Genomic DNA, 22,195 nt, shown 5'->3' on the forward strand with positions numbered 1-22,195 from the left:
GCGTTGATTCTTTCAGTCAAACATGCACATACATGGAAAAAAACAAGCTAAAATAAGACCTGATATTATAGGATTTTAATACTGGCCAAATAAGACTGATGCCAATAACTAAAAGCACTAATATGAAGTAATAACAGCAGGGAGCTTCTCTCGCTCCAATCGAGAGGCTTTCACACGTGAAACCACAGCAAACGCTTGATGCCGGTCGAGCTCAAAGACAAGCGCCGCTTCCCAACACGCACCTGGTGCTTCATATTCCCAGAATATCTTCAACCGCACATTCCCAGGAAAACAAATGTGCTGCTAAAACTTATTGGAGAAGTTTCAGCAAAAAAAACAGAGAAAAAACAAGAGCAAACTTTATGCTGAAGTCTGAAGATTCTGCCAAAAGGGGGGAAAAACTGCACACACATCCCATATCTCAAACTTCAGCTGTCAAGAGCTGCTGACAGTCATTTCTGGAAACCCACCATTTCTCATCTGATGTGTGTGTGTGTGTGTGTGTGTGTGAGAGAGAGAGCTGCTCAATTCTTCTATAACAGCATAATATAAAACACACTGACAGACACAATGTCTTTGTGTGCTCATTATTATTACATGTTTGCAACACACACACACACACACACACACACTGCAGTGTCGCTCACCTGCTTTAACTATAACCAGTCACTAAACATCAAATTAGAGCAATAAAACCAGAAACTGCTGGTCAAGCTGCTGTGATTGTCAGTGTGTTGTTATGTGGTTGCTAAGGTGTTCTGGATGGTTGCTAGGGTTGTGCTAGTGTGTCCGATCCCTTAGTAATGTATCAGACGTTTGATTTGAGGAATGGTTCACGACTGGAGCACAAACGTTGCACTAGTACTCAGGACTAGAGGTTTATCACATCACTATCAGCACTAGTACTAGTGAAGACTGACTTAACTAACCACACTAATGACCGAGGGAGAGTTAGTGATGATCTACTGGTGTTCCTACACTGATCTAATAACTGTGAGCTCAAGCTGCTGCTGAGAGTCCAGAGCTGCATTTACTGCCAGAGTGTGTGTGTGTGTGTGTGTGTGTGTGTGAGAGAGAGTGTGTGTGTGTGTGTGTGTGTGTGTGTGAAGCTGAACTGGACTGACAGCTGCAGCTCCAAACCTCAACAGAGAACACACACACACACACACACACAACAAATCTCATTAAGGTGTTAGTTCAGCCCAAAAATGTAATTCTGTTTACTCGCCACTTTAAAGACACTATATTGAATTTGACAGTCACTGGTCTTTGTACGTTTATTTTAATCTGTGTGTGTGTACGTGTGTGTGTGTGTGTGTGCGTGTATACGCACACCAAAATCTGCTAAGGGGTAATAATAGAACAACAGTATTAAAAAGTGATTTTTCACTATTACAATCGGATTTCATGGGTTTAAATAATAATGAAAACAAAAATAGCTGTAAGAGACAGTAAAAACAACTTTTAGCACCAAAACCACTCCTTCAGGGTAAAAAAAAGAACTTGATTTTTTTAAAAATCTATAAATTTGCAACAGTGTAGTGTAAATGTAACATTTTTGACAAGCAAAGCATGTCAGTCTCTGAGTAACATGTAATGCATTTAAGCTGTGAAATAAATATAAAATAAGTATAATAAACTAGTCTCCAGCATGTTCTATAAATTGTTTGGACTACATCATAGCTTTCTGAGAAGGAGAAAAAACCCATCTTGAGTGGCTTTAACATACTGTCTGTCAAAGCGATAACATGCATCATACATAACACACACGCACTGCTGCTTAGACTACTTGCAAATTATAATGCGTTACTGATTCCAAATTAAATGACAAAAATTGTAGTTAGTAACATAATCCATCACATTTTAGGTAATATAATTGGATTAATTAGATTACTTTAGATTACTTTGACCTAACTTGTTTATCAAATTGATTTAAATAGCATAATTTTGCGTCATATTTTTCATAAAAATACAAAGAAAGAATGTTGATGTTATTAACAACATGAAGTGCATAAAAAAAAGCATTACATTGATGTTTCCCAAAGTGGGGTTCATGAAGAAACTGCAGGGGTTTGTGAGTTTAATTAAAAAAAAAGTGAATAATTAATTAAATAATAAAAATGTAAAATTAAAATAAATAATTTAAAAATAACAACATCAAAATAAAACACTTACTAAAAAAGAATAAATATTTTGTTCACCTGCATGTCATGTGACCATTAACCAGAGAACATGAAAATGTGCTTATTATTAACTCTAAATGAACCCTATTAACCCTAAAATCTCAGGGGTACTTCAAGTAAATATATTAGGTGAAAGAGATTCGGCTGACAAGAAAAAGTTTGTGAATCCATGCATCACATAAATCAGAAATAACATGAATTTGTGCATTTTAATGCATTTGAAAGACAAAATCCTTCTAAAGACATAGTAATGCATGCTTAAATTACTTACTGAGTGACTATACAAATATTGTGCTCAATCAGTCTTTGATGCGATGTTGGTATGCTGAGAAAACCCTTCTTAAAATCAATATGATTTGAAATGTGTGGGTCTGTTTTCTGTGTAATTATAGCCACCTGAATAGTGACTGGTTTTTGATTGAATATACATAGAACGTAAAGACTTTGTTGAATAACTAATTGCTATTGAATGATGTAATAAAGTAGCTTTAATCTGATTTTGAGTATTTTAAAATGTGATTTTCTAATGTCCTTTTTGGACGTAATTCAGATTACTGCTCAGGTTACTACTCAACACTGCGGGAGCAAGTGCAAAGTTGTTCTTCACTCGCTGAAATTGAATCAAAATGATCAGGGAACTGAGCGAAATACATGCTAAAGAGAATAAACGCCAATCCAGTTAAAAAGCTTCGCTGGGTTAGTGAACATCATTCAGGATGTGCTGGTTTTGACAGACGTTTTTAATGCACGAACTGCACTGATTCTGACATTCCTGATTTCAATCATTTTCTATTCTTGACTGATCTTTCGGTTAATATTTTCAACATTAGCTCAGGTTTTAGTATTTTTGAGTAAATGGCGATGAGCTAATGAACTCTTGCATTAGTTGAGTCTCTCTCCTGCAGCAGAAGTGGAAGCTTTTCTTCTCATTGGGTAAAGTGATGGTCTTTTATCCGGTCAGATCTCTCAACAGTGACAGTGTTCATACATTATTCTCTCACAAGCGCACAGAGTTAAAAATCTCTGGGTTTCTCCCGGTGCGTCTCACACCTCGACCCCGGCGCTGCGGCTCAGGACCGCTTCTGTTCCCACGCTTCACTCTTGTCTGTCTGTCTCTCATGTCAAGCTCAGAATGAAGATGATGAATTATGTATTGCTGCAGCTCTCAGAGAATCCTGATGCTGGCCGTCCTCAAGTCCAGCTCCCGTCGGCTCAAAAACCCATCCTGAAGTCCTTTATGAAATCAGTCAAATGCCCTGCATTCGTTAAAGCTGTTACTACCTCACATTTAAAGATGCAACACGTTTAATGATGGAGTGACAGAGAGACAGAGAGGGAATTAGAGAAGAAGAAGATGAGGGAACGCCTCAGGCAGCACAGATCAAACCTGAAGAACCTGAGAGCCACTGAGAGATCTGTTCCAAGCTGAAAATATATATATACAGTCCCCTCCAAAAGTATTGGGACAGTGAGGCCAATTCCTTTATTTTTGCTGTAGACTGAAAACATTTGGGTTTGACACCAAAATATGAATATCAGAGAAGAGATTTACATGCTGGCTTTTATTTCCAGGTATTTACATCTGGATCTGACACACAACTGAGAAGATTTCACCTTTTCTTTGAACCCACCCATTTTTCATGTTACCAAAAGTATTGGAAGACGTGACTGACAGGTGTATTTTGTTACCCAGATGTGTCCTATTAATTGATTATTCAAACAATAAATAGCACTGAATGTCTACGCTCAGTTTCAGATTTGGGTTTTGCCTGTTCAAACTGCATTTATAGTTAAGAGGTGTAACCAACATGAAAACCAGAGAGCTGTCTATGGGTCAAAAACAAGCAATTGTGAAGTTGAGAGAAGAAGGAAAATCAATCAGAGCCATTGCACACACATTGGTCATAGCCATTTCAACCATTTGGAATCTCCTGAGGAAGAAAGAAGCCGCTGGTGTACTAAGTAACAGACATCGAACCAAGGAAAACAACTGCAGTTGATGACAGAAACATTGTGAGAGCTGTCAGGAAAGACCCTAAAACAACTGTAAGTGAGATCAGCAACATCCTCCAGAGGGCAGGAGTGAAGGAATCACAATCTACTGTTCGCAGAAGACTTCATGACCACAAGTAACCACTCATTAGCAAGAAGAATAGGAAGGCCAGGCTGGAATTTGCCAAAAAGTACAGAGATGAGCCTCAAAAATTCTGGGACAAAGTTTTATGGACTGATGAGACAAAGATGAACCTTTACCAAAGTAACGGAAAGGCTAAAGTTTGGAGAAAGAAAGGATCTGCTCATGATCCCAAACATACAAGCTCATCTGAAACACAGGGTACACAGGTGTACATTATAGTACACATTACACAAGTAATGTAACGGCTTGGGCTTTCATCGCTTCTTCTGGGACAGGCTCATTAATCTTCATTAATGATGTAACACATGATGGCAGCAGCTAAATTAACTCAGAAGTCTACAGAAATATTTTGTCTGACAATTTACAGAAAGATGCAACCAAACTGATTGGGAGATCCTTCATCATGCAGAAAGATAATGACCCAAAACATAGTGCCAAAACAACAAAGGAGTTCATCAGGGGCAAGAAGTGGAAGGTTTTAGACTGGTCAAGTCAATCTCCACACTTAAACCCTGTAGAGGATGCATTTTACCTGCTAAAGAAGAGACTGAAGGGAGTAACCCCCCAAAACTGAAAGAGGCTGCGCTGAAAGCCTGGAAAAGCATCACAATAGAAGAATGCTAAAGTTTGGTGATGTCAATGGGTCACAGGCTTGATGCAGTTATTGAAAGCAAAGGATTTGCAACTAAATATGAAGTCTTTTTCACTTTAATCTGTTAATTCTATCTGTTCCAATACTTTTGGTAACATGAAAAATGGGTGGGTTCAAACAAAAGGTGCTATCTTCTAAGTTGTGTATCAGATCCAGATGAAAATACCTGTAAATAAAAGCTGAAATGTTAATCTCTCACCTCATATTCATCTTTTCATGTCATATATATATATATATGACATGATATATGACTATATAAGTAATTGAATTCATTTATATAGCTGTAAATAATTAACCGTTTTTAAAGAAACTACTAATTTTATTCATCAAGTCAATTGATCAAAAGTGACAGTCAAGACAATTATAATGTTACAAAAGATTTATATTTCAATAAATGCTTTTGATTCAGGATTTAACATCTGTGAATCCTGAAAAATAAAATGTATCATGGTTTCCACAAAAATATTGAGCAGCACAACTGTGTTCAACATTGATAATAATCAGAAATGTTTGTTGATCAGTAAATCAGTATATTATTATGATTTCTGAAGATCATGTGACACTGAAGACTGGAGTAATGATGCTGAAAATACAGCTGCAGATCACAGAAATACATTACAGTTTAACACATATTCACATAGAAAACAGCTGTATTACACTGACATAATATTTGACTGTTTTTATTGTATTTTTCATTAAATAAATGAAGCCTTGGTGAGCAGAAGAGACTTCTTTCAAAAACATTTAAAAAACATTACCAACCCCAAACTTATTAACTTTTAGTAGTTTTTAAAACTCTTTAGATTTTTAATACGTTTAAATAAATGAAAATCATAAGTCTCAAAATATCTAAATGTACAGTTCAAATATTAAAACATTTAAAATAAAATATAGTTAATAATCTAAAAATTAAATTAAAATTGCAATTTAAAATGGATTGCAGATTCTGTCTGTAAAACAGTTGTGGCAGTAAAGCCCTTCGAAGATATTTGAGACACTGGAAGAGAGTGTGATGGATGTGTTAGTATGCAGAGGAACCTCGATCACATGTGTGTGTGTGTCTGTGTGTGCGTGCGTGTGTGTGTGAGTGCATTTTAATTGAGACACGGAGGAGAGCAGAATGCAATGCTCTAATAAACAGGTAATTATGCAACTCCCCTCACACACACCGGCAGATTGAGACGGCATCAGAGACCACACACACACACTCACACACACACACACACACACACACACACACACACTCATCCATCAGCTTTAACCCGTGAGCACGTCCAAGACGCCACCACTGGCCCCCAGCAGGCCAGATTAGACGAGTGACAAACGCACTTCTGTTAATCCATTTATTTAATATGCCACCCGTGTGCTGCCCATCGCAGCCAGACCTGATTAATCGCTCAGGAGACGTGAAGGGCAGCTGAACACACACACACTCAATCTAACAAAATAAGACCCAGTGGACTCCGGGCATCTGCCTCCACACACACACACACACACACACACACACAGAGAAGAATGATCCGGCTCTTACCTTGTGTAGCGATGTAGTGATTCGGCCTGTGATAGCCCTGAAACACACACAGACAGATCCCATCATTACATTACATTTTATATATATATATATTAGTGCTGTCAAACGATTAATCGCATCCAAAATAAAAGTTTTTTGTTTACATAATATGTGTGTGTGTGCTGTGTATATTATATTATTATTATTTATATATAAATACAAACACATGCATGTATATATTTAAGAAAAATATGTTAAGATTATATATTAAATATTTATATATAGTATAAAATATAAGAATATAAATGTATATGCATGTAAATATTTCCAAAATATATGCTGTATGTGTGTGTATCTATATATCTACATAATAAATATACAGTACACACACATATATTCTGTAAAGAAAAACTTTTATTTTGGATGCGATTAATCTCGATTAATCATTTGACAGCACTAATATATATATATATATATATATATATATATATATATATATATATATTTATATATTTATTTATTTATGTGAGTGATTGTGAGTGTGTTCAGAATGAACAACAACAACAAAAAACAGGAGTGATTTCAACCTTGACTAACCCTACAAGTGTCATAAAAAGTAGAAACGACCTGAGATTCAACTGAAGATCAGCTGATGTTGAGGATCTGATGATCATCATCCAAAACGTAAGACTAATATCTGACCTTTGACCTTCAACTAAACACAGACACCACCTTCACTATCAGCACACACACACACACACACACACACACACACACTCTGGTTTCCTTTATAACAATCCAGTGAGACACAGACATGCAGGCGAACAGTGAGCAAACAAAGACAAATGTGCTAAAACAGAAATACGTTTAGCAGCAGCCGTGGAGAGTTTATTGGACGGGTTTAAAAAGCTTCTGGAGTAGAAAAGAAAGTGCAGCATCCATCCATCCATAGAGGAGTGAGCCTCTTCAACACACACACACACACACACAGATCTAATAATGACTGCAAGCGCTGAACAAACAAAGAGCAATAAAGCCAGAGACGAGCTAAATAATTTACATCTGTGCATTGGTAAAGAGACTTAAAGTGGCTAATAACCAGAGCTGACTAATGATGCTATTAGAGAACCCTTCAGACAACTGGATATCGAGCGCTCGCCATTACAGCCTGTTTACATCCAATGCAACTCAACCAAACAACAGTTACACACACATCAATACTGTTAACACCGAGTCTGAGACTCAAGTTCTGCCATGCATTAAACATCTCTCTTTTGGGTTGTTTATTTCTCACCAATTAAAAGCTTTTAAAGGGAACATCACAATATTTTGTCTCTAAAGATCTTTAGTGTATAGTAACACACCTGCTGTTAGATCAGATGTGAGATGATCAAACACTACCCAGAATGCATTTCAGCACGAGTCCATCTCTCTCTCTATCAGTGCTGAACCCTTTTATTTGTCCCTAAAGTCTCCTGCACTCGTCCGCTGTCATCCCTCGCTCTATAATTTACACTGCTTATCTGTTCCTCCTTCCATCCCGAGAGGATCCGGAGTGTGTGTGTGTGTGTGCGTGAGAGTGTGTGTGTACTCATGCGCTTGATGATATGTGAATGTGGCTTGATGTGTGTGTGCGCGTGTGTGTGAGTGTGTGTGTGAGTGAGTGAGAGTGTGAGTGTGTGTGTGCGTGTGTGTGAGTGAGTGAGTGTGTGAGTGAGTGCGAGTGTGTGTGAGTGAGTGAGAGTGTGTGTGTGTGTGTGTGTGTGTGTGTGGGAGTGAGTGAGTGTGAGTGAGTGCGAGTGTGTGTGTTTGTGTGTGTGTGAGTGAGTGCGAGTGTGTGAGTGAGTGAGAGTGTGTGTATGCGTGTGTGTGTGAGTGTGTACTCATACGCTTGATATCATGTGAATGTGGCTTGATGTGTGTGTGTGTGTGTGTGTGTGTGTGTGTGTGTGTGTGTGTGTGTGTGTGTGTGTGAGAGAGTGTGTGTGAGTGAGTGCGAGTGAGTGTGTGCGTGTGTGAGTGAGTGTGTGTGAGTGAATGTGTGAGTGTGTGCGCACTCATGCTCTTGATATCATGTGAGTGTGGCTTGATGTGTGTGAGTGTGTGTGTTGTGCAGTGACCTTTGTGAGAAGGTCACTGCTGCTTTTGTACTCACATCAACGTAATTAGCATTAATGTAATCAGAGTTCTGCTCTCCGTCCAGATTCTGCAGCCGCACACGCGAGTGATCATCTGCAGACAGAAACACACACACACACACACACACACACACACACACGTTAGCCTCTCATGTTGTATGTTTCTCTCCATCTCCTCCTGATGTCTCTGACATCGCAACCTATATATAAGATTTTATATAATATCATATAATATAATTATTATATTACCGGTACATATTATATATTGTTGATTGGGGTAAATTAGAGCATTTTAGGAAATTAAATAAACTTACATTTAAGAGAGTGTCAGATAGATATGAAAATGATCAACAAATGTATAAGAGAACTGATTCTGGAGCAAGAATCTTGACTAACAGTAAAACCAGAGCATAAAAATAACATGTTGGCAGGGAATTGAGAAAATATACCAGCCATATTTATTTATTTATTTATTTTTCTGGCCATGAAACTGGCTGTGAGTTATTTAATTACAAAACAGACATAAAAAATGGGCAAAACACATCTAATTGCAATTATTTATTTATATAGAAAAATTAAGTCACTAAAGAAATATCACTAGTGAAATGTAAAGAATTTCATAATAATTTTAATTTATATAATAATTATAACAATACTACTACTACTGCAACTAATAATAATACTATTTATTTAGATCTAAGGTTTGTTTGTTTATTTATTCATTCAAACTATAAAAATGATTTCAATAAAGACATATCACTATAATACTATAGAAGCATATGGATAGTAAAATTCAATTTGAAATGTAATATGCAAAATGGCAATGTATTTCTGTATTTAAATTTATTTAATGGCAAATGTAAATTATACAGTATAATTTAATTTTAATTTTGCACCAAACATTGCACATATGTATGGGACAATATCAATTTGAATACAAAAATAAATTCCCGTTTTGCATATTACATTTCAAAATGAATATTGCTACCCATATGCTTCCATATAATACTATTGACCTGTAAAGTATTTCATAATAACTCAATGCTTGTATTTTTGAGATCCAGCTGCTTTAAAAGACATCCATTGATTTGATATAAGCAGCAAATCATGAACAGCAGGAACTCTGGAGTATTTCAGAAACACGGACTGATACGCACAAGCGATGATGTTTCCGTAGCGGTTCTTCATGCGGTTCTCGTCTTTCTTGGCTGAATCCCAGGGGGCAGACTGACCCTCGAAGAAGCTCTGAAGAGACAGAAACACACAGAGAGAGACGGAGACACGTGAGAGTCCAGCAGAAACCACATCTGCTCCAGTCCTGGAACTGAGGAGAAGGTTAGGATGAAGCGTCAAAGCAGCTCATACACACACAGTTACTCCTCTCGGATCCGTCTGTCTCATCTGAGAATCAAAAACCTCGTCCAATCCCAGCTGCTCATCATTAACACAATAACATCAAGGAGAAACAGTCGCTGCAATATTGTGCCTTGTTTTCCATTAAAAGATCTGCACATTCTTAAATAAAGAATATGAATTATTGAAAAGCACAGCTGAGGTGCGAGCTGTAATTTAACCATAAACCTCATTACATTCAGTTTGATCTCTGCGTAAAAAAAAAAAACAGCTTCATCTTCTCAAGAAAACTCATGTTTTTACTGAAAACAAGACAAAAATACTGATTAAAAATGCATTCTTTTTGCAACTCAAGCTGATCTGAGCAAACGCACGCACGCACGTCATTTTTATTAATTGTATTTGTTTATTAATTTTTTACTTTATTACTTTATTTATTAACTTTTTTAAAACCTTTATAGTAATTATTAATGTTTATTTTGTTTGGTTTCCTGCAGTGTTATTTTAGTATCAATGAAATTCAATGATATTTTTTGTTAATATTTTGAATTCATTTTTTTAAATATATTTTTGATTTCACTTTAACTTTAGGTTAAGTTTTGGTGTTTTGTTGTAGTTGTTGTCTGTCTGTTTGTTTTTGCCATTCATTCATTCATTCAATCAATCAATGACATTTTTATTGATTAGTTTATAGGTTTAGTTTGGGTTCCTGCAGTGTTCATTTAATATCACTGAGAGATGGTTATAGTTTGTGTTAATATTGTAAATTAGGTTTTTGTAAATTTTCTGTTTTCACTTTTATTTATTTATTTGTTTGTTTGTTTATTTATTGCCTTGTTGCCTGTTTTGTTGCCTTTTTTGTTACCAATGTTGCCTTGGTAACTAGCCGAAATAAAAAGTTTAAGTTTTATCTCACTTCAGTTAACATTTATTTTATTTCAAATAACTTTTTTTTTCCAACTTCTGATCATGATCAAGCATCAACATGAAGGTTTTATGTACATGTGTGTGCTCATACTGTGTTTTACTGAGCGGAAACATGCAGAAATCATCTATAAATCCAGTTGTTTTTCCTCCCTCTCTAACTTTTATATTCTCAACACAGTAGAACGATCTCCTAATGAGACGAGCTTCTCTGTTCTCCCTCTTAAGAATCAAACGGCTATTAATGTATTGGAGAAGAGGAGCGGTTTGACATCGACTCGAGCAGATGAATGACGACACTCACTTTGACCATGTGACTCCTCAGAGACCAATGATTCATCTGCTTTCCCATCATTAATTCATGCCGGAAAACTTCACTAATGATCGCTCACATCATCTGCATGACTGACACTTTAGAACTTAAATATCATCTTTCATGGGTTTTATCTCCATCCATTCAACTTATGAAAAATAATAGAAAAGTATAAATCTAAAACCATGAATAAAGGACTATGTGGCGATCTGAAAACATGAAAACATGCAAAACATCAAAATCACAATGAGCTTCATATGAAGAACCTCAGAGACTCCAGCTGAAGGTCCTGAGGAACATCACAAAACCATCATTTTCACTCAGAAAACTTCTGGAAGACTGGACACACACTTCAACTTAGAAGAGAAAACAACTACAAATCAAGTTATTTCATATTTTAATTCACCCCCTCAACAACTGTATTTTTCTTTGAAGAACCAAAAAAAATTGCGATTACAGATGACTCAAGAACAAAAAAGGTAAAAATAAAAAGTTAAAATAAAAATATATATTATAATTATAATATTATAAAAAATATTATTATAAAATATTATATTATTACTTTTATTTTATTTAGTTTTGTTTTGTTTTACCATTAATCATTTTGTTACTCCAGAAGTTTCAATAACTGATTTGAAATATGACGACAAAAGCTTTAAATAAGCTAAAACAACTAAAAATGTATATATTTCATATTTTAATTCGACCCCTCAACAATTGTACTGTATTTTTCCTTGAAGAAGCAGGATTCTCACAGTCTTGGAAAACCTGGATATACACTAAAAAAAAAAAAAAGAATTGTTCCAAAAAGTTGTTTCAATTTAAAATAATTTGTTACCCCACTGACTTAAAATTTTGAGTTTATTCAACTAAAATATTCCAGTTGTCCCTTAAATTAACATTGAGTAATTTAAAATGTCAAGTTGAGTAAACTAAAAAATTTACGTCAGTGGGGTAACAAATTATTTTAAGTTGAAACAACTTTTTGGAACAATTCTTTTTTTTTAGTGTATGAGGAAAAGTCATGGTAATTAATAAAGTCTTAACCTCAATATGATATATATTTTTAATGAATTTACATTTTCCAAGTTATGCCACATGCTAAAATATATTATTGGGTATAAAACATCCTGATCCCTGATTCAGTAAATCATGAATGACTGGAACGTTTTGCAGACTGACTGGTTAAAAAGAGCAGGATCCCTGAAGAACATCGAGCTCTTAAAACTTTTTATAAACTAAAAATGTCTTGAAAGCAAAACTTTGTTTTGAGATCTTGTGCTGGACCCAAGTCACAAATCACAATCTACATCATCATCAACATTATAATCATCATTTTCAGCGTCTCTCAGTTACAAAGGAACCAAACGAAGTGTGATCTTACCTCATTGATCTGATCCACAGAGAACCAACAGAACCAGAAGAGAGAGACACAGCGTATAAGTCAACAATAACACAATAACACACACACACACACACACACACACACACACACACACACACACACACACACACACTTCATCATATGAACCCCGAAGGCTTCAGAAAGGCCAGGCGTGTTTGTGTCACTGTGTGTTTGACATCTTCATCTATAATAGAGGAGACAGAACCTCACTGATCATGGAGAGGAGAACAGGAGCACAGCAGACGAGAGGTGATGGAGAACCAGGGGAGAGGAGACGTGACAGGAGTGAATGAGGATGATGATGAAGATGAAGATCAGTGCTTCTCATCCTCTCTGACTCAAAGCTCCCCGTCTAACACATTATATGAAAACCCCCTCACAGAGACTAGATCTCAATTCTAGGATTTCTTCTTTAATTGAGTTATTTATTTTAACTATTATATTTAGTTATTTAGTGTAACCCCGGTGTCCTGGCCAAATTCCCTCCACTGGCCCTTATCAATCATGGCCTCCTAGTAATCCCATCCACTTGATTGGCTCTATCACTCTCTCCTCTCCACCTGTAGCTGGTGTGTGGTGAGCACACTGACGCCGTTGTGCTGTGGCTGCCGTCACATCATCCAGGTGGATGCTGCACATTGGTGTTGGTTGAGGAGAGACCCCTTAAATGATTGTAAAGTGCTTTGGGTGTACAACAATACACAATAAAGCGCTATATAAATGCCTCATTCATTCATTCTATTTAATTGAGCTTAATTGAATTTAAATTAATTTTTAATTATTTAATTTTAACCTTCACTCATTGTGATACCAGAAGTTTCAAGAACTGTACATTCTTGAAGAAAAACATATATTAAGGGAAAATAAATACATACATTTTTATTTTATTTTTATTTTCGTTTTGGACCCCAGGCTCTGGTTGAGAAGCACTGATCTAGTGTGTGTGTGTGTGTGTGTGTGTGTGTGTAGGTGTAACCATATTTTGGGGACAAATCTGCACCTAGAAGTGAGTTAAATTAAGTATGACCTAAACTGTAAAAATGGTATAAAATAAACTTTTGTAAAAATGCAGAAATATTTGTGTGAGGATTTGTTTACAGTATAGCAGAAGTCTAATGAATTCAGAAAACAAAGTAAACGTGTGTCTGTGTGTGTGTGTGTGTGTGTGTGTGTGCAGCAGCAGCTGATGTGAACACACTCTCACATTAACAAACTATCTGACTTAAACAGAAACACGCTCACCATCATCATCATCATCATCATCATCATCATGATGAATGACACTAACCACGAGTGAGGAACAGTGTTGGGGGAAACACATTACAAGTAAAGGGAGTTACGTAATCAGATTATTTTTTTTAAGTAACTAGCAAAGTAACGTATTACTTTTTAATTCAGAAGGAAATATCTGAGTTACTTTTTCAAGTAATTAACTCCAGTTCCTGTGTTTCTGATGTATTGAGTGACAGATCTGGTGTTGAGAGAAATCAGGAGTAAGTGCAGAGTGTTGTGTGTGAACATGATCTTACTGTAGTTCTAGACTAAATATCATCATGATCTTACTGTAGTTCTAGACTAAATATCATCATGATCTTACTGTAGTTCTAGACTAAATATCATCATGATCTTACTGTAGTTCTAGACTAAATATCAACATGATCTTACTGTAGTTCTAGACTAAATATCAACATGATTTTACTGTAGTTCTAGACTAAATATCTACATGATCTTACTGTAGTTCTAGACTAAATATCTACATGATCTTACTGTAGTTCTAGACTAAATATCAACATGATCTTACTGTAGTTCTAGACTAAATATCTACATGATCTTACTGTAGTTCTAGACTAAATATCTACATGTATTTACTCATCTCACCTGCACTAAAACACATTCAGTGTTCCTCACAATCAATAAAAACAGTCAAATGCAAACTCAGAATATTATACAAACCTGCAATAATTAAATATGTTAAATAAGACAAATATCAGTTATGTATTTAATCCTATTTTATTAACTAATGTCTTTACTACTGACCTTCGATGATCCAATTCAATTATACTAATAAGCAGAAATGACACATTTGTGTTTGATTGTAGTTATTGCTGAATAGTGTTGAACTTTCTTCTCCTGCGTCATATTCTTCATGTGATTAGTTTGAGCTGCACCCTCTACTTTACAGACCTGAATCTACATTTCCTTCAGCCTGAAGCGCGCATTCAAATCACTTTTGTTATGAAAGGGCTTTTACGTTTGTACAAGAAAAACTTTTTATATTAAAAACAAGCAAGCAAGCCCTGCCCAGATTTAAAAAGTAACTCAAAAGTAACGTAACACATTACTCCGTACTTAACGTAACATAATTACTTGCTTTTTTAGGGAGTAACGCAATATTGTAATGCATTCCTTTTAAAGGTATCTTTCCCCAACACTGCTGAGGATGATGGGATCGATGAGCTCTTACCTCATATTCCTCTTTGAATCCATAGCCTTCGGCGCATTTCATCTGCGTGATGTGCTGCAGAAGGTCGGCGACGCGGATGGCGGGATGCAGCTGGCCCGTCTGGTACGGCACGTCCACGGCCTCGCGCTTGCGCAGCGAGTGTGTATGCGACGAGTGTGTGTGTGTGTGCGACTGCACCAGGCTGCTGGTGTCGCTGGTCAGGGTTTGAGTCTCGTCTGCAACACAGGACAGAAAAAACATGCGATGACTTCAGGCCAAAGAACGTGGCGGTCAAACACATCACGCTTACGCTTCCTTTTACACTGACTTCCTAATGGCCCAAAATAATTTAAATGTTCATAATCAATCATGAGCTGAAATGTAGTTATAAATTGAAAGAATACTTCACTAAAAATGAAAATATGTCATCATTTATTCACACTCATACCATTCCAAACCTGCATGCTGTGTTTCAAAATGTGAAATATTGTAAAAAATTTAATTATGTATAATATTATAATATAATATATATGAAGAGTTCATTTGAAAAACAGTCTTTAAAAATGTTTATAAATCATGTTTTTTTTTATCCTGCATTCCAATTAATATAAATCAAACTGCAGTTGGGTTGTTTTTGATTAAATAATAATAACTAAAAAAATACAGCAAACTAACACAATAAAATACAATAAAACATGATAACACAATAAAAAAACATGATTTATGAAAATTTATAAAAACAGAGTTATCTGTTTTTGCAAATAAACTCTTCATATTATAATACAAAATTGTTATTTAATAAATATAATTATTTAATATAAATTTAGACAAAATAAAATTGATTCTGTGAAACAAAAAAAAATTAAATAAATCACATAACCCTGTTTAAAAAAAACCCTGAAAACCAGCCTAAGCTGGTCTTTAAGATGGATGTAGCTGGTTTAAGTTGGACTTCCAATCTGGTCGGCTATAAAGTGGTCAAAACCCCTCTAAAACCAGCCAAGACCAGCCAACCAGCTAACAATGGTTTTAGCCATTTTTGTTTTCAGCAGGGACACCTTACAGGTTTGAAACAACATGAGAGCAAGCAAATAAAGACATAATACACATTTTTGTCTGAACATTTCTTTTTGAATAAGTAAGGCAAGACACTGCAGGTGAAAACGATAGAAATTTAAGTAATAAATATCACCGTTGTAGTAAAAAAAAACAAAAAAAACATTCATTTCCAGAACATAAATCTGAACACTGGATAAATCCAGGATCAAAATTATTGTTTGATTTTGTTGACATATTATAGTTTAAGGTTTTTACTGAGGTAATTTTGGACTATCAATACTATCAATAGACAGAAAATATTTCATTTTCACCATGTTTTTAGGAATAAAATGTTGCATAAATCACTGTGAATGATATATCAACAAACCCCTCAGTAAAACCCTTCAGAATATATGATAATATATAGAATATGTAGAGGGATAAAACTAAGTTTTGGTGTTTGTAAGTGCTGCTGAAGTGGAGATAAAACTTCAAATGCGCCTTTAAATATATGCATTTCTACCACGTTTTTAGAAGTAAAATGCTGTATAAATCAGCGAGAATGATATATAAACAAATCTCTCAGCAAAAATCTTCAGAATATAGAGAGGAATAAACGTTTAAGTTTTGGTGTTTGTAAGTGTTACTAAAATGGAGAAAAAACTGTCCACCTTTAAAGATTTGCATTTTTACCATGTTTTTAGGAGTAAAATGTTGTACAAATCAGCGAGAATGATATATGAACAATCCCCTCAGTAAAAACCTTCAGAATATAGATAGGAATAAACCTCTAAGTTTTGGTGTTTGTAAGTGTTACTAAAATGGAGAAAAAATCTTGACAACCTTTAAAGATGTGCATTTTTACCATGTTTTTAAAAGTAAAATATTGTATAAATCAGTGTATATGAGAAAATTCCTCAGTAAAAACCTTAGGAATATAGAGAGGAATAAACCTCTAAGTTTTGGTGCTTGTAAGTGTTACTACAGTGAACAAAAATCTTTTTAAAGATATATACTGTAACTGAAATCTACAGATGCAAATAGATGAAGTGCAATAAAATGTGTATTTTAGATGTTTTCTTTCCTCTAGTCTGAACGAAGACATGATTTTCAAACTTGACCAGTGCAATGTTCCCCCTGTAAGTGTCTTTGCCTTAATTGCCTGTATTTTTCCTCATAATCAATCAGTGTAAAAGAAAGTGCTCGATTCATTGGCGATGGATGATCATGACACGACGTAGCAGGAAGGGTGGATGAGTGGATGTGGAGGGAGGGATCGATTGACTGCCCCGCTTGTTCATTCCTTCGTGAAATATCACGTGATGCTTCCTCTATAACTTCAAAGAAACACGGCTAGAATTGGCCTTTGTGCCTGTTTTGCCCTGATCTGAGATCTGCCATGAGGCGTGGGTGCTGTCAATCAACAGCAAAGCATGAGCGGAAGAGTGATGACAGATGTTCAGAAACACATGGGCCAAAGCACAACAAGCCAAAGCAAAGAGAGAAGAAACACAATGCAGGAGGAGGATGATGATGATGATGGTTGAGGATGCGGTGGACGAGTGATGCTGTAACGCGCCAATGGAGGGAGAGGGACGTGACTCTAGTGAAACACACAATCTCTGTCACGCTGATGAACTTACCATTAATGGGGACTTTTTAAGCAGATACATTAGAGGTTAAACGAGAGAAGAGAGAGACAGAGAGAGCGAGAGACAGCCAGAGAGAAGAGAGAGAGAAGAAGAAGAAGACAGGGTATAAGCAACAATTACACCAAAGAGAACTAGCAGAGCTCTGATCAGTCGCAGGGCGATCGGGGATCCGGGTGTTATATGGGACTCAAATCACAATGAAGGAGAAAAATGAGTTTCAAAACAAAAGAAGAAATGCAAATAAAATTGATGAACATTGCAATCGCTTCATGGAGATCTACAGAGCAGCGGCCTCAGACGGCTGATCGAGTGTGCTGAGGAGGTCAAAGATTACGTGGGGGCCAATCAGACTCGTCATCTGTTAAAATTACGTGCCCTCATTTTCAAAAATGATCTACAAAAATACAACTTCAGTGAGGATAAAGACGATCTTTGCTGAACTCGATGTGTTTTGTGCAGCTTAAAGACAATAAATGCATTTTATAATAATAATAATAATAATAATAATAACTAACTGCATAACTATTATTGTTATTAATGAAAAAAAATAGAAAAATAAATATAATACATTTATTAATGAATTATAATTAAAAATACAATAATTAAAAATATAATAAAACATACAAATCTGAAAAATTAATAAATACATTTTAAAATAATATATAGTAAAATAGAAAAAATAGAAAACCGATATATATTAAATAAATTAAACTATAAGTGAAAATGATAATAAACAAACAAATAAATATTTAGCAAAATTATAAAAATAGACAAGAGAAACAATAAATGCATTAAATTATACATTACAATTATAGCAAATGAATAAATCATATAAATGAAAAATTTCAAAATAAATAAAAATGATAAAACACATAATATATACATTAAATTATAAATTTAAATTTAAATAATACTAATAATAAATAGTGAAATAAGTTATACATTTAAATAACTATAATACAAATATAATAAAATAGAATAAAAATAGAAAAATAGAAATGTATGAAATGATCTATTAAAATTATAATAAACATAAACAATTATAAAACTAATAATAAAACTAAAACGAAAATAAAATTATAAAATAATAGAGTAAAAATGTAAAAAAATATAATAAATGCAAAAATGCACAAATGCATAAATAAATCAAAAGCAGCACTTGATTTTAAAACTTTTGTACAATAAATACTTCATGTCCAGTGTAAAATCTACATCCTAAGGCGTAAACGTTTGAGAAGTGCTGAAGCAGCAGCTGAGCTGATTGTGCTTCTTCTCATGTTGAACATCAGCATCATCTTCACTGCTCCATAAACCCTCATGTGCCGGAGGTGAAGTTTTCCTATTTTTCCCCCGCTTTATTGTGTAAAGTAAACCTGTTCCCGCTCGAGCGATCGTTTACATGTGCCGTTAGCCGAGAGTCATTCATATTTAATACGCTGCTCTGAGCTCTTATTTTTCATCACATTATGTTTCAATTAAATTCTCAGGCCTTGTGAGGGCCGACTCTGGGGTACGGAGCACTTTAGATAAATAGGGTGTAGAGGTGCCACGAAAATTAGACAAAACCTGCTTTATTATTCTATTTTATCATAGAATAAACCAATAAACAGCCACAAAATAAGAAAAAGAAAAACAAGTAGGTCAGAAAGAGCTGCTAAAGGCAGAAGAAACATTACAGAGAATAGGAAAGAAGCACAGAAACACTGGAGTGGATGTAGAGAACGAGACGGAAATGCTGATCCAGCCATCCTTCTCGAAAAACGACAAAAAAACATCCCGAGGGGAAAATCGACACCGGCAAAACCGGCTCCACATTTACACAGTAAAGCTATGGCTCGTGAACTGCACCGACCTGAAGAACCGCAGAGCGATGCATTTACATTACACTTGCCAGGCGCTTTTATTGCATTTAACATTTTACCAGTTCTTCAGTTCTAATGCAACAGCATCATCATCGTCACCATCATCATCGTCATCATCATCATCATCATCAGCTCTGGTTTAATAAACCCCAAAACTTTTAAACGTGCACTCCTCATCAGTATCTTGGTGCTCACACAACTACTTGCATTAAAAAAAAAACAAAGAAAAAGAAAAAAAGAATGATTTCTTGATTTTGAATTTTGATGCACTTTATTATTATTAAATTATATTTATTATTAAATTATTAATGTATTATTAGAATTTATTAATACATATATTTATTATGATAATTATTATAAAAATTTTATTATTATTAATAAAAATGTAAATAACTATATTAATACAGTAGCATTATAAATTAATTTAATACATTTTAATAATGTAATAATGCATACAGTTTAAATTATGTTTAAAAATAATTTCTTTTAAAATAATATAAAATAATTTAAATAATGATATTAAGTGTATTATACCGATAGCAACAACAATAAATTAAATAAATTAAATATTGGTTTAAATTAGTACTGTCAAACGATTAATCGCATCCAAAAGAAAAGTTTTTGTTTACATATATATATATATATATATATATATATATATATATAAATACACACACATGCATGTATATATTTCAGAAAAATATGTTATGTTTATATATTAAAAATATTTTAATATAAATTATATGAAATTTATATTAAATAAAAATATAAAGTATATGAATATAAATATATACATGTAGATGCATGCAAATATTTTCAAAATATATACTGTATGTGTGTGTGTTTATGTATACATAATAAATATACACAGAACACACATATTATGTAAACAAAAACTTTTATTTTGGATGCAATTAATTGTTTGACAGCACTAGTTTAAATTAAATTAAACATTGATAATTGATTATTACATTATTCAATTAAATTTATTAATTTACATTTTTAATTTATCAATAAATTATTATTATTAATATAACTAATAATATAGTAGTAAAAACAGTAGTAGTAATAATAATACGGTTAATTTATTTCTTGTATCGTTTGTTTAATACATTTTTGGATGCTCTTTTGGAGTGCTCTGACTTCAAATGTGTGATTTGCCTGAACTCGGGATCGATTCACTAACATCACCGCTCATGTGTGTTGAATGTGCAGCTACAGCATCATCCATCCACTCCTCCACCTCCAGGCCACATGTCTGTCCATGCAAATGAGATGTCAGACAGGAAGTGACATCATGGGATGGAGTGAAGGCGGAAGCCAAAGGAAGAGAAGCGACAGATGGAAGGACAGGTGTGTTGATGAGAAGCTGCAAAACAACCCAAATCAAACAAACATGATGTGGAGAAACACAGACGCGGCTCACCTAAGATCGCGGTGGGAACGAAGGGGTCTGGAGGAGAAACGCAGAAACACACCGAGAGAAGAGAAACACACACATCATCAGTCAACAGCTTTCTGCTTTAATACAGCAGATCTTCAAGCTCCTCTTCTGTCCTGCACAACTTTCACAGTCAAATAAGGCAAGATATTTCCTTCAGTATTTCTGCTACAATCATGATAAAGCTACTAGTTTTTAATCTTTTTTTACAAACAAACAGAAACAATAGATCCTGGGAGAAAAACATTTTTTTGCTTTGTTTAGTATCTTAATTAAATAAAATGTAATGCTGTTGTGTGTATGTGCATACACACATACACACATATACACACATACACACATATACACATACACACATATACACACATACACACATACACACACACATATACACACATACACACATATACACACATACACACATACACACATATACACACATACACACATACACACATACACACACATACACACATACACACATATACACACATATACACACATACACACATAGACACATATACACACACATACACATATACACATAACTGTGTGTGTGTGTGTGTGTGTGTGTGTGAGTAACTGTGTGTGTGTGTGTGTGTGAGTAACTGTGTGTGTGAGTAACTGTGTGTGTGTGTGTGTGAGTAACTGTGTGTGTGTGTGTGTGTGTTTACCTGGGTAATACGTGTTCGGGATGCTGCTGCTCAGTGTGTTTGTCTTCACCGTCAGAGAACACGGAGAAGATCCGGCTTCACACAGAAAAACACCATTACACTCACACAAACATTTCCGTCAACTCAAATAAAGCTGAAAACAATAAAAAAATTGAAATATTTGCAATATTATTAATAAGTAACTAAACAAAAATGAAAAACACTGCCTTGGTAACTACCTGAAATAACTAAGTTGAAGCACAAAAATGACTCAATGGAAATTAATTAAAACTGAAACTGAAACTAAAATAAATGAATATAAACTCATAAACAGTACATTATATTTTATTATAGTATACTATAATAAAATATAGTTTATTATATACATAACATTTTAAATAACAAAAGCATTTTTGTATATTAAACTAAATGAAAATTTCCAGTTAATTATAACAACCTTGTTTAGTACATAAAGTTAAACTAAATGAATG

General features: G+C 34.5%; 1 protein-coding gene across 1 annotated transcript in view; it reads right to left on the minus strand.

Moving 5' to 3' along the window:
- LOC306881002 (receptor-type tyrosine-protein phosphatase mu) overlaps nucleotides 1-22,195 on the minus strand; it is a 144,824-nt gene that overhangs the window by 33,667 nt on the left and 88,962 nt on the right. Inside the window, 6 exon segments of the mRNA XM_079434804.1 lie at nucleotides 6,504-6,540; nucleotides 8,638-8,714; nucleotides 9,778-9,865; nucleotides 15,080-15,294; nucleotides 21,037-21,063; nucleotides 21,726-21,800. Coding sequence (XP_079290930.1) covers nucleotides 6,504-6,540; nucleotides 8,638-8,714; nucleotides 9,778-9,865; nucleotides 15,080-15,294; nucleotides 21,037-21,063; nucleotides 21,726-21,800 — 519 coding nt within the window.

Source organism: Barbus barbus (assembly GCF_936440315.1).
Source record: "Barbus barbus genome assembly, chromosome: 15".
In the NCBI taxonomy this organism is placed as follows: Eukaryota; Metazoa; Chordata; class Actinopteri; order Cypriniformes; family Cyprinidae; genus Barbus; species Barbus barbus.